The sequence below is a fragment of the Polypterus senegalus genome, chromosome 17, assembly GCF_016835505.1.
Source record: "Polypterus senegalus isolate Bchr_013 chromosome 17, ASM1683550v1, whole genome shotgun sequence".
NCBI lineage: Eukaryota > Metazoa > Chordata > Cladistia > Polypteriformes > Polypteridae > Polypterus > Polypterus senegalus.
In genome coordinates, this window is record NC_053170.1 from 19693943 (window position 1) to 19707003 (window position 13061).

Consider the following 13061-nt stretch of genomic DNA (forward strand, 5'->3'; position numbering starts at 1 on the left):
TGCCTCGCAATCATATAGCAAGACAGGGACGCTATCCAGTGACCTGAGACAAAGACTGGACTCCTTTGGTACTGTGTCTCTCCGGAAAATCCTTGGGTACCGTTGGTTTGACTTTGTGTCGAATGAGCGGTTGCTCATGGAGCCCCAAATGTGGCACATTACTTGCATTTTGAGGGAGTGTCAGTTACGGGACTAAGGTCATGTGGCTCGTTTCCCCGAGGGTGATCCGGCTCATAGGATCCTCATTGTTGGGGACCCGTGTGGCTGGACCAGGCCAAGGGGTCACCCACGTAACACCTGGCTGTGGCAGATAGAGGGTCATTTCCGGAGGGTGGGACCGGACCACCTGGGGGGTTGCAAAAAGGGATCCCGAGTTGTTTTGTTGTGTAGTGGGTGCAGCAATGCACTGTACACCAGTGCATGCTCCCCAACTTGACTTGACTTTTTAAATTTAAAGTTGCACATCAAGCAGCTGGCATGTCTTTTGTTATTCATGTGAGCAGATAGTTTGCACTTATCTTCTATCAAGTAGATAGCAATGCTTTGTAAATAGTAATAAATCATTATTATTATTCTATATATTAATCTCATGTTTTCTGAATCCTGGGAGTGCCCAGCAAAGTTTGTTTTAATCAGTGTTGCATCATGTGGCCAACTCTTATATCTGGCCCACACCACCTTCCCATACATAGACCATGCATGCAGCCACCAAGACTCTAGGATTGGTTTGTGCTATGCCATACCTGTAGGTAAAATATGAAATACCGATGACCCGCATCAGACCCACACAGCCTCAAATGCAATGACGTATACTTTGTGGACTACAAATAGCCAGTCCCAAATGACTATGTATTTATATATATTTTAAAGTCATTTGCATACCATTTTCCTGAGGTATTGCCATCTTTCAATATGGAAAATCACTTAATCACTTGGCAGAACCTATTCATTGCCTTATTCAAGTTTGGGTTTGGTCCAATATATCCTTGTGGATACAATTACACTAACTAGACCCTTGGCTTGTGTTAACAATATAAATGATTTCTGTGGTCTAGAACAGAAATTATCCAGATTCACCATTTTCACGTGTGTTGCAAACAATAGTGAAGTTCTATTAAATCATGGGGATTAAGTGTAGTCTGAGGAATATAGGACTTCCAATTTCAACTTCAGAAAATTTGCTTTAACTGTTTTGTGACAGTTCACAACTCTAGGGGTTGCAATTACACAAGACATCAACTTAAATATTTTAAATACTAATCTTTAATAATCTCTTCCAGCGTATGTTTAAGTTAAGCAGCATCAATTTAAAAAGCTGGTTTCATTTTAACCTAATATTAGTTGAGAGAAATCACCATCATTAAAGTGAATTTTACTTATATTCCTATATATTTTTCATGGAATTGCAGTGTTTTTTTAATAAATTTGTTTTGCTATTATTGTAAAGATACAGGCATAAACAGGGCAGAGTAAGAATAAGAGTACATCTGTTCTACCTTTAAAGTTCTCCACACTTACGTCTGGTGACTGGCTGGACGTCTGGTCACATTGCACACACGATATTTCCGCTTCATCTGTCCACAGTGCGTCACCTCCACCTTCAGCCCTTGTAATAACGGCAAGGAGAATCAAGAGTCACCAATTAAAATCTTAAAAGGGTTTAAGGGACCATCACCAGCCAGCACTATACTCCAATTCTTATAGTATTCCTCTGAAATAAGGTGACATTAACATTCCCAGTTACTAATTAGATTGCTATAGGATCTCAGAACCTGAACCTGATGAGAAAAGTATAGCCCTCTAAACAAAGGTTTGCTTTAATCCAATTCCCAGTATACTTTGATAATATAGCACACACCAAGGAAGGGCAAGCTGTGATTACCAGTTTGTTTGAATAACATCCTGTCAATGTGTAGCAAAGATAACAATTAATGACATGTATATAGTGCTTTTCTAACTACTCAGGGTTCTTTACATAGAAAGCAGGGAGCCATTTGAACCACGACCAATGTGCAGCATCCACCTGGATGATGAGAAAGCAGCCATTTTTGCACCACTATGTTCATACATTAGCTATTAGGTGCTGACGGGATGAGAGAGAAAAGCAATTAGAGACAGTTGATGGTTAAAGAGTAGATTAGACAAGGCCATGATGGGCAATTTTGCAAGGATATTGTGGGATACCCTTCTTTCCAAAAGATGCCAGAGGTTTTTATGACCATAGACAGTCAGGACCCTGGTTTTACATCTGTGCCAAAGGGCAACACCATTTTTTATTAGCAAAGTTTTTTCATCACTGTGTCCCAATGCACCATTGCAGTGGGATCCACCCACAGACCACAGGATAAGTACCACCTGATGGCCTCCCCAATACATCTCCCAGCAACCCATGCTTTTCCTAGATGGCCTCCCATCCAAGTACTCGCTGGGCCCAAACATGTTCAGCTTTAGGTGGATTAGCTGTTCATAAGTACAGGTGGTATGGGTTCAGTTTTCTGTGCACCTTTAATAACAAGGTACTGTGAGTGTAGGCAGGAGCTTAGGTCTATGAAATAAGGTGGAAAGCCTATCAGATAGCTTCAATTAATCAGTCTTTGTAAATTATGCTATACAAAAAGTCCACCATCACAAGGCACTTAACATAGATGGCTTTCAAATATATTTCAGCAAAGATTTAAAAATAAATAAATAAAAATATGTCAATGTTCATGAGGCATTATGATACAAATACTCTGTTTGCAAATGAGCAACAAGTTAGCACAGTGATCAAAAATTTCAAATATCACACTCCAGACAGGCAATAAAGTAACTATATATTGATTGTACTTTTATAACAATATTGTGCTGTAATGACAAGGCTATATGATGCACATATACAAACAAGATGGTAAAGTAACCAAACAGTCTCACTGTAGATAAACAATGAGACAACAATACCAAACCTCACTCTCTCAATGATTCAATAATAAGGATACGTGGAGACAAATAAATTACTTATGCAACTCTGTAAAAAGGTACCACAATATTCAGATAATTGTTGTTTTGTCAACAAGCAACAACATGACCAGATATTCATAAATAATCAGCTTTTTGCTTGATCATAAAAATGAAAATCAATCCAAGATATCTCCTTGATGCCCTCTAGTGTTTATTCTGGCAAGGATATGCTTACATTTTAAAAAGCACACACATTATAAATATGTTGAAATAGTGATACAAGTATGCAATATAAGTAACAGGCAAACCTTTAATCTCCTTTGTAAAGCGTACTCTCTGGGAGTCTGTCAGGGACTTGGGCTGCTCATCAATGTTTCGAATATCCAGAACCTCACACATGAATTCAATCACTGGTTGGGCCTTATAAAATGCTGTGGCTGAGACTGTAAAATAAACAATGAACATGCTATTATTATACAAAGTCATAACATGAAGCTTTTGATTTCAAGATGAAATATTGACTGCATTTTCAGTGTGGCCACCCTGATTCACAAACTGGTGGCAACGTTAGCAAACTTAATCAATGCAGTTTCAGATTTGCTGCAGTGCTCACATCTGTAAGTACCTGAAACTTCAAAAAAGTACTGACCCATTGTGAAGGGGAAAAAAAGTAAAGCAGAAATAAGAAAAAAATGCCTGAAAACAAATTCTAACATGAGGCTGAAACTACTGTATTCATCACTTCTCCTCCAGTCTCTTGAAGACATAATGTGCTGAAGCATTAACAAAGAAGAAACTGTTTGTATAAACCTATAAATAGACACAAGAAAAACACACATCCTAAACAAGAAAAAAAGGAGACTATCACAGCTTTACAAATAGGGAGGTTACTATTTTTGTCTTTAAATGTTATTTAATTCTCTAGAATATAAATTACAGTAGGTTGCACACTTCATTAAAATGATACTACAGGGCCTTTATGATGCAGGTGCTCTCCTTATCAAATCTGCAATGACTGTATATTTAACAAGACGACTAACAATTCATAGTTTATTTTACTGTTTTGGCCTTTGATGGCTCATAACGTAATAGATTTACAGTGGCATACCAGATGAAAGATTGAGTTTGAGTACCATTAAGTTTATCTTTTAAATTAAAAAAAACCCACACAACAAAAACCTTAAAGCAGGATTACCAGTCTTAACTACACAGCATACTTACTTGTTTTCCAGAACAAAACCCCTTTACTGTTCTCAACTGAAAAGCTGCACAGTTCCAGTTTTTGAATTGTTTTAACATATCTTTGTGTATGTTTAATTCTATGATCAAAAGACTTGGTTAATGATGTCATGGCATGTCGTTGGCCAGTGCAATCTCTTGGTAAGGAAGAAGTCAGTAAATGAAGTCAAGTTACAATTATTATATGATTATTTTTAACGATCACAAATTCAACCCGATTGTTGACCTTCAAATTTAGGAATTATTTGTTATATGCCAATGAAACATCAACGCAAGAAAAGTTCTCTCTACTGCATGCTACATGTTTATTGCGAGGGTGACAGCTCTACTCCACCATATTAAAGCTGACATCAATTTTAGAAGTACTGTAAAAATAATTAAAAAAAAAATCATACTAAATCTAAAATTTCCAAATACAGATCTGCGTTTCTGTGGAATCTAATAAAAACAGATGAGATAGACAGTCATGGTTTTACATGTTTCAACTTAGAGGACATACAGATATGTACTGGTAGTTTAAGAGACTGGTGGTTGTAATGACACGTTTGAATAAGTGAAAACTACAAATACACTAGTCACTTTATTAGGTACACCATGCTTAGAAATGAATGGGAAGCCATTTTCTCCAGAATAGCCTGAATTCTTTGGGGCATAAATCCAACAATGAGCTGGAAATCAAGGCCTTAGGGCTTATGTGTGTGTGTGTGTGCAAGCATCGTGTGGGCTAGCTTCGCAATAACTTGCAGCATCATAAGCTAGACTTGATTAATGCGGTAAGTGTTCGGCAAGGCAGCTGAAGCACTGCATTATGGGATCTGTAGTTTATTGTTTTACCAGCGCTTCATATCCCCGGGCCATTAATAACAATAATACAGTATACAAAATGATCTCGCGGGCCGGATATAATTACACACCGGGCCGGATGTGGCCCGTGGGCATTAGTTTGACACATATGGACTAAATAGAACTTGAAAAGAAATATTTTTTTCGAATGTGATCGCGCAATTCAGATCGAGTTGACGCACACTACAGTACATCGAGCCCGCGTGCTATTGTGGTTTTGCCTGTGTGCCTCAGTAAGTTACCCTCCCCTCACTCTTACTTTACCGCTCATCTAATGAATACACGGAGTATGGCTTTACCAAAACAATCATTGATCGCGAATAAAGTATCCATTATTCATTAAGCTTCAATTGGTGATCTGTCTTTCTGCGTTAACCACATATGTTTTCATACGTCTCAAACCAAGGGGATGCGAGGCTAAAATGAATCGAAAAGCGCGCGTACATACTTAGTGCATCCCCTCTCGGGAATCTAACCTCTGATGTCGGCGCTACAGGTGAAGGCTCTACTATTGCGCCACGGCGTGTGGTTTGTCTAATTGAGCATAGCAGTAAAATTCGGTTTTTGTTCAGCACTCTTTGGAACTGTTGCTTTTTGTCTGTGCACTGCGTCAGTTCATGTGAGCCGCTGAATATGGTTTTATATGTCACTTGCTCGCTTCTAATTGTTTCGCTGCCTTCGTAATTATATAATGCATGTTTTCTTCAGCGCTTTTTGTAGCTTTTCCTGGTTTTCTACGTAATGCGTGATGATGTCACACGAAACTCCGCCCCCTACGGCTTTCGAGCTCAACTCCATTGCAGTAAATGGAGAAAAATAGCTTCTAGCTATGACCATTATGAGTAGAATTTCGAAATGAAACCTGCCCAACTTTTGTAAGTAAGCTGTAAGGAATGAGACTGCCAAATTTCAGCCTTCTACCTACACGGGAAGTTGGAGAATTAGTGATGAGTCAGTCAGTGAGTGAGTCAGTCAGTGAGGGCTTTGCCTTTTATTAGTATAGATATCGAATTTCCAAATTTCTGACTAAGCAGCAACAAAATGATTGGTTTTACAAATAAATGTGATTCAGATGCATATTAGTCTTTATGGTTAGTCAATCCAGGTTTGAAGCCTATATTGCAGCTTTGAAAAGTAAATAAATGTTGTAGTTGCGATAGGGAAAGTGAATTTTTTTTATAGCAAGGATCCCTTTATTTTCCCTGAACAAGTGGCACCTCCATGTACACAATAATCAGTCTAAACCAGTAAGGGAGTCTTTAAACAAAGCCATATATTGCAAATCTAAGTGATTAACAATCAAGTAATCTTGAAGTAAATGTAGTAAAATGTGTAATTTACAAGTTTCTAGCATCTGAGGTTTCTAATGCATATTTCTTGTTTCAGGTCAACATGGAATTGCAATTAACAAAAGGTTTTAAAAGCAGTTTAGTTTGTTAAAGTTTAAGTGGTAAAGCATAGTATATACTGCAGTGGCATAGTAAATCCATGTAGAGAGAGCTGAAACCAGTAAACAAGAAGCCAAGTAAACTTGAAATTAAATACATCCATATCCAATTAAGAAAATGGGTTCAGCGAATATCTGTAGCTACTGCAGCCCTGGAAGAGTAGAATGTCCTATTCTTACTTCTGGGGTCTACAAATGTGTTTAAAACTCTCACAGCCTATTTTGACAGCTGTACAGCCAAACAATGTATGTTACATCTAAGAAGGCACAGATCCAATAAAACATTAAAAAAAAAAATGAAAATTTTATAGTCAAGAATTTAAAAAAAATCTCTAATTCTATAACAATGTACATCTCAATGTATCTCAGTGTACAAAAACAGTAGTTCGCACGAAAAAAAAAGTTAGCCATAATTTGAGCCCAAGAAGCTTACCAATACAGTAAGGAAATTTTAAATATATAAGAAATATTTAGTGCTTCAGTAACCTTATTTTAGGGGACACAGTAAAAAAATGCTCACTGGGTATAAGTACAACCTTATGCTCACTATATTTTGTAATTAATAATGCCAGACACTTTGCTGATCCACTAAGTTTCTTCTTCTACACAGGCAAAAACATACTATGATTTACAAATTATTTCTTCAATACTCTTCAGAATGAAAATTATTTAGGGGGGCCCAATAGCTCAATAAGATTAGGATGGGTATTCAGACATCAACGTTTAGACTTTTAACTGTAGAACGGCTTTTATCAGTTACATATAGCCAACACACCCAGTATGACCAAACTAGGAATGATCTGATAAACAGAGCTATAAAATGAGGATGCAAAAGGAGGTATCCAACTGAGAGCAAAACACTGCACCAACTGACCTGTACCTAGTATTTTTTCTGGCTAACGTGCAATTGATTGATTGAAAGTAATCAACATTCAGAGAAGACTTGTCTTACAAATAGACATCAGAAAGCGTGCAGTTATTGTTTTTCAGAAGGTCGGCTAACTGTTGAAACATCAGATGCTGCAATACAGTCTGATGGCCTGTCTGTCTTTAGTATGAATTAGAGTGTAGACAGACTAAATTACTACAGACCAGCAGCACTTACTCAAATCACAAACTTAAGAAACTGGTGCTGGGACACCAGACAGTCATGATCAACAGCAGCTTACATAATATCATGACCTGTCCACAAAGAATGTCATATGCCTTGCACTTCATACCATACTGGCACATATGGATAATAACTGAATCCCGTTTATAGCGTATAACTCAGCATAGCAATTGTGTGCGACGATCTCTAAACTAGATTTTGGGACTTCCTAACTTGCAGTCCTCAGCATGTATGAACTGGCAGCATCATATTGTGCATGTTAACCCTTAACACAGGCACAACAGCACAGCTGACTAAATTGTGCCAGGATAAAAATCTCCCCTGTAAAGTCAGGAAAACTTAAAGATCATTATCAAATACTTGACAGAGCAAAAAACAGACCACATTTCCATCTATGTTGGGCAGTTATGCAGTTGAAAGGGACAGTAGTATTAAATTTGATATAGACCTGAAGAGGGCACAGGACAATTTGGCTACTGTCAAGAAAACTTACAAAAGCCTTTACTTCCTCAGACATCGGAGGAAAGCTTGGTTTCCTCCACCTATTCTTACTAACTTCTAAAGGGGCACAGTAGGGTCCATCATTACTAGCTGTATAACATCCTCAACTACATGGCTCAACTACATAAAGCACAACATGCCACTTCCTTAAGGCTGGATTACACTTTATGCACCTGAGCAGGGAGACAGGGCCACATGGTTTTTTAAAAAAAAAAAAAAAGTGCCAGACTTGGAGGCACACCTCCACGCTTCGAATTTTTTGCTGTATCCAGAAATTTTTCTAACTATGCTCTTAAGTGGACATAGCAAAATGTCCATAACGGTGAATTTTAAGGAGAGGTGGTTTATGTGGGTGCCAGAAAAATTAACAAAGGGCTGAATGACTCAATAGGTCATCGAAATTTAAGCAATACATGTAAAAATATTTAAAATGCATCAGCTCATCATGTAGGTCCCCCTCATGAGAACATGACCTTCACCCTTCTTTCACTGCTTTTGGTCACTAGGTCTGATGCTCCATCTTTTCTTCCTCTTAAAGTCATTAACAGCAGGCACAACTCTTCTTCCATCAGCAGAGTCTCATATCCTCTGCTGTGACATTATTAGCTATGAGACAGTGACCAAACAATGTCACTTACAGATAAGGAGACTTTCAATGCACCAGTTGTACAAGCCTTTAACAAGTATGTATGTGCTTTAGTCAGTTGCATTACAGTCTGCACATAGGCTTCACCTGGTAAGTGTAAACCTGGATTTAGAAAGGCAAATAGAATTATTAAAGACCTCTGCTATCCAGCACAGTCACTTTTCTCAGTCCTCTCTTCTTGCAAACAGTAAAATGACCATTTGCACTTGTACCATTTGATTTAAACAGTTTCTACTCACATGTTATAAGGTTACTGAATAATCAGATATAATAAATAATGTAATTGTTCTTGTAGGTTGTACTCTATGTATGCACATTTTTATGTGAATGTGCACACATTATGGCACTGTTCTGAGGAGATAAAAGTTTTACTGTACTATGTACACGACAATACCTTTGAATTTATGTGAACTTTGCATACCTTTTAGATAATGAAGGAAAACTGCATTACACCAAGAAACCCCACTCACAACATGCAAATTGTTTGAACTAACAAACAACTGCTGAATCAATATGACACCCTATATCATATTCCGTACATGCATTTGATCTTTTTATTGTTTTCTGATATGTCAAATATTTACTCCTATAACACTGGGTACATTTGATACTACAGAGTATGTGAATGTGCCTTTGTGCATACTTAAAATGATCCAGTTATTTAATCTGAAAACAAGCTTACCGTCAATATTGAGCATCATGTTCCACATTGCAGGCCTCACAGATTGGTGGAAGCCAAACCAAACCTCACGGCCTCCTCCTAGAGGATGGTAGTAACCCTCTGGTGGTGAGAAAAATGAACGCCCAACTGGAGTGTACCTGGATTTTTAAAAAAAAAAAAAAAAAAATTGTAAATCCTAATTCTTCTCTTGGTTTATGACATTTGCAGAATTTTAAGCAAAGCTATTCTTTCCATGGTAAGAAAATCAAATCACCAGGAGCAGTTATGCACTGCTGGTGATCTTAACATTTATTCATCCCAGGAACAGAGATAAAGGAAAATCCATGCAGGATCACCAGTGAAATGAAGCAGAAGAAATATGACATAAAAATTCAATTAATAATATAAAGGTTCAGTTGAACGTCTAATATAATTAACAACTGATTTTTTTTCATACCGTATTCTTCATTAATCTTGCATGGACTGACATTTAAGAAAGACAGATATACCAAGGAAAGACAGAGATACTGACTAACATATCAGCAAGTACAATGCTTTATTCAGACTAGTATTAGAATTTTATAGGATATAATGTGGATTATCGCATGGGTAAAATAAAAATGAGGAACAGGCTAGGGTGCCATCTATTCAGATGTTTACTTATCAAAGTGAATTGAATTGACCTTTCCAATATTGTACAATTTTTATTTTAAGGTGGGGGACTTGGCTTGTCAATAAATAGTCTTAAAAAGCCAGCAGCTTTGGTGCCATGAAGTATCTAGGTACTACTTAACATCTTGATCCTGAAATAGTGTTCTTTTCCTACATTCTGCTTAATACTTTCTTGGCCGATACATTCTAAAATGTTTATTATAATATTACAGCAATAGTCAGTCATGTTTCCCACAGCATCCTACCTCATAGATGCCAGGTGCCGCATCGCAACATCCAAAGCCTGGACAGAATCCAGAGGAACCTGAATTCGGCCACTGACTAATGCATCGTGCAGCATGCGCCAGCTTACAATAGCCATCCATTTGATAGAAACCTTAAATATTCGATCTTTACCTTCACCTGGGATTGTTACCTCAAAGTCAACCTGTGAAAACAAAGATCATTCAGCACAGCCCAAATTCTATCTTGAAAAAAAGGCTCCACAAAGCTAGAAATACGTAGATATAGAAAGGTAATTCAATTAAATGTACAGTGTTCAGAGAATGATAGATATGAAGACCAGAGGATATGGATTACATGTTTATTTGACTGGTAACTAGTTGTTCTCCAATGAGGACACATTTTAATTAGTAGTTATATTTTTTGTTTTAAGAGTACTATGGTGTTGTACCATGTTAGCCATTATGAATGTAGAGAAAAGCCAAGCAAAATGACACCTTTTATTAGCGAACAGCTAACTAAAAAGATTACAATATGCAAGCTTTCGAGGCAACTCAGGATCCTTCTTCAACTTGCTTGAAGAAGGGGCCCAAGTTGCCTCGAAAACTTGCATATTGTAATCTTTTTAGTTAGCCAATAAAAGGTGTCATTTTGGTTGACTTTTGTTTTAAGAGAAAAATGATAAAGACATTATACATTATTGATAAACCTAGATTAAAAAAAAAAAAAAAAAATACAAAGTGTTGGTCTGTCTTGAACAAAAAAAAAAAATTGTACTCCACTGGATTTGGTCCCCGCCAACACAGAAGTGATGTACCAATATTTAGTTTTTGCCACCATTATACATAAAAATACAAGAGTATGGTAAATTTAACACATGGTCATATGATATACCTAACCACTACCATACTAACACACACACAAAATGACAAAAAATACAAAATCTATGCAAAATTAAGATTTCTTTTCATTTTTATCCCGATATGCGACTTTCCAGTAATTTAAGATCTTCTCGATATTGACACATAGTAGGCAATGGCCAGAAAATAATAGTTCATGTTATGTTTAATGACCTTCCAATAACAGTTTGTTTTCCTTCTATCATCCCATTAATAGATAGCAATGGACAACAACAATATACTGTATTTCTGCATGCATGCCCGCAGAGGGGGACCACCATTTAAAGTGACAGGTACTTAAATGCATGCTGAATAGTGCACAACAATACATAAATCTATGCAAAGTAAAACACACATGCATATGTATACAAAGTACAAACTACATCCCCCACATACGCAATCAGGCATAGGTGTGAATAATTCAATTGTATGGCTCCTGCATTCTGGAACTGTCTTCTTAGGCCTGTTAATCATACTCAATCTGTTGTAACATTTAAATCCACACCAAGACCCACCTGTACTCTCTGGCTTTTTAACGGCTGCCATATTACCTATGAACTTCCACAATCCTGTTATTCAACACAATTGCACCAACTCCACTCCAACACTAGGTCCACTTACAGTGACAGCACTACTCACTTTTTCCAAATACATCATTTTCTATTTAGTTTTATTCTTCTGCTGTGCTTAATCTGTATATTTCCCTAATGTTATTTTGTCACTATAGCTATGTACCTTGTTGCATATTTTTTACTCAGCAGGTCTCATATCTGACAGCTTAATACAAATCTGTCAAATATACATCCTCGTGTCACTTGGCATTTGCTAGTAGTAAATTTCCTTCATTTCTGCATGCAAGTTTATTTGTTGTATTGTTCATTTATTTAAAATGTGTACTGTACAATTCTTTGTGATATAAAATGCCTGTTAATGGTGCAATTACAAGACTGACTGAAAAATTAAAATATTAAAAAGTTTAGCCATACCAATTTTAACCTATACATTCAATTTTTGCTTAAAGTGTGAATATTTGTTAGTTAATATTTTTAGTGATTTTTTTTTTTAAATTAGTGAAAATTAAGTGAGGGAGTGAAGTAGTCAGTGTTGGCTTCTCGCAAATCAAGCCTCTTAGGTTTAAATCCTGCATCTAGTCAACAACTCTCTAAAAGTCTATTGCTACTTTTCCTGCCAGTTCCTAAAGGTATGCAAGATTAGTGAGAGAGTCCAAGCAGGCTGTATATAAGTAACTCTGGGGTTTTCACAAGTGTACCTTTCCAATGGTAACACCACATCCTGGTTTGGTTTCAGATGTATTTATTGGTATGTTTTTCTGGTTAAAATCAGTGCAAACAACCCACAAATTCTATAATTAAAAATGAGAGCAAAAAGGAAAAAAAGACATCTCCATTAGGCAGTTAAAAAATTAAATATTGCACTAAAAAAATTAAACAGTACTGTACAAATTCAGCTTAGTGCTTGCAAATGAGAGGTAACTGGTTGGAAAAACATTTGTGTCTTTACCACAGACCGTTGCCAAAGTACAGTCCTGAAATAGAGCAGTCTTGATAAACAAAACAACATAACCCCAAAAAAAGTAAAACAGTATTTCTCTGTGATCCTTGCTTTTCTTTTGTGGACAGAGACTTACTGTCATGTCCCTTAACCACTAACATGGTACCCAAAGTTAAACTCACAGTAACCAAATCCATAAAGAGCCAAAGGTATTCGTCATAAATACTACCTAAAAAACACAAAAGCACCACAAACAAAAACTAGGATCCAACCTGTACAACACTCATACTTATTACTGTAGCTTATCTGGAGTAAAATATACATAAAAAAAAAAATAAAAAAAAAACCCACACACACACACACGACCCCAT

The 13061-nt window shown here is 36.8% G+C and overlaps 1 protein-coding gene across 3 annotated transcripts in view; it reads right to left on the minus strand.

Moving 5' to 3' along the window:
- LOC120517142 (protein argonaute-1) overlaps positions 1-13061 on the minus strand; it is a 37489-nt gene that overhangs the window by 19676 nt on the left and 4752 nt on the right. For all 3 annotated transcript variants that reach the window (XM_039739290.1, XM_039739289.1, XM_039739291.1), the window contains 4 exons: positions 10303-10484; positions 9407-9543; positions 3246-3380; positions 1519-1606 (listed from right to left, as the gene is read on the minus strand). In XM_039739290.1, the coding sequence (XP_039595224.1) occupies positions 1519-1606; positions 3246-3380; positions 9407-9543; positions 10303-10484 (542 nt within the window). The remainder of the gene's footprint in view (positions 1-1518; positions 1607-3245; positions 3381-9406; positions 9544-10302; positions 10485-13061) is intronic.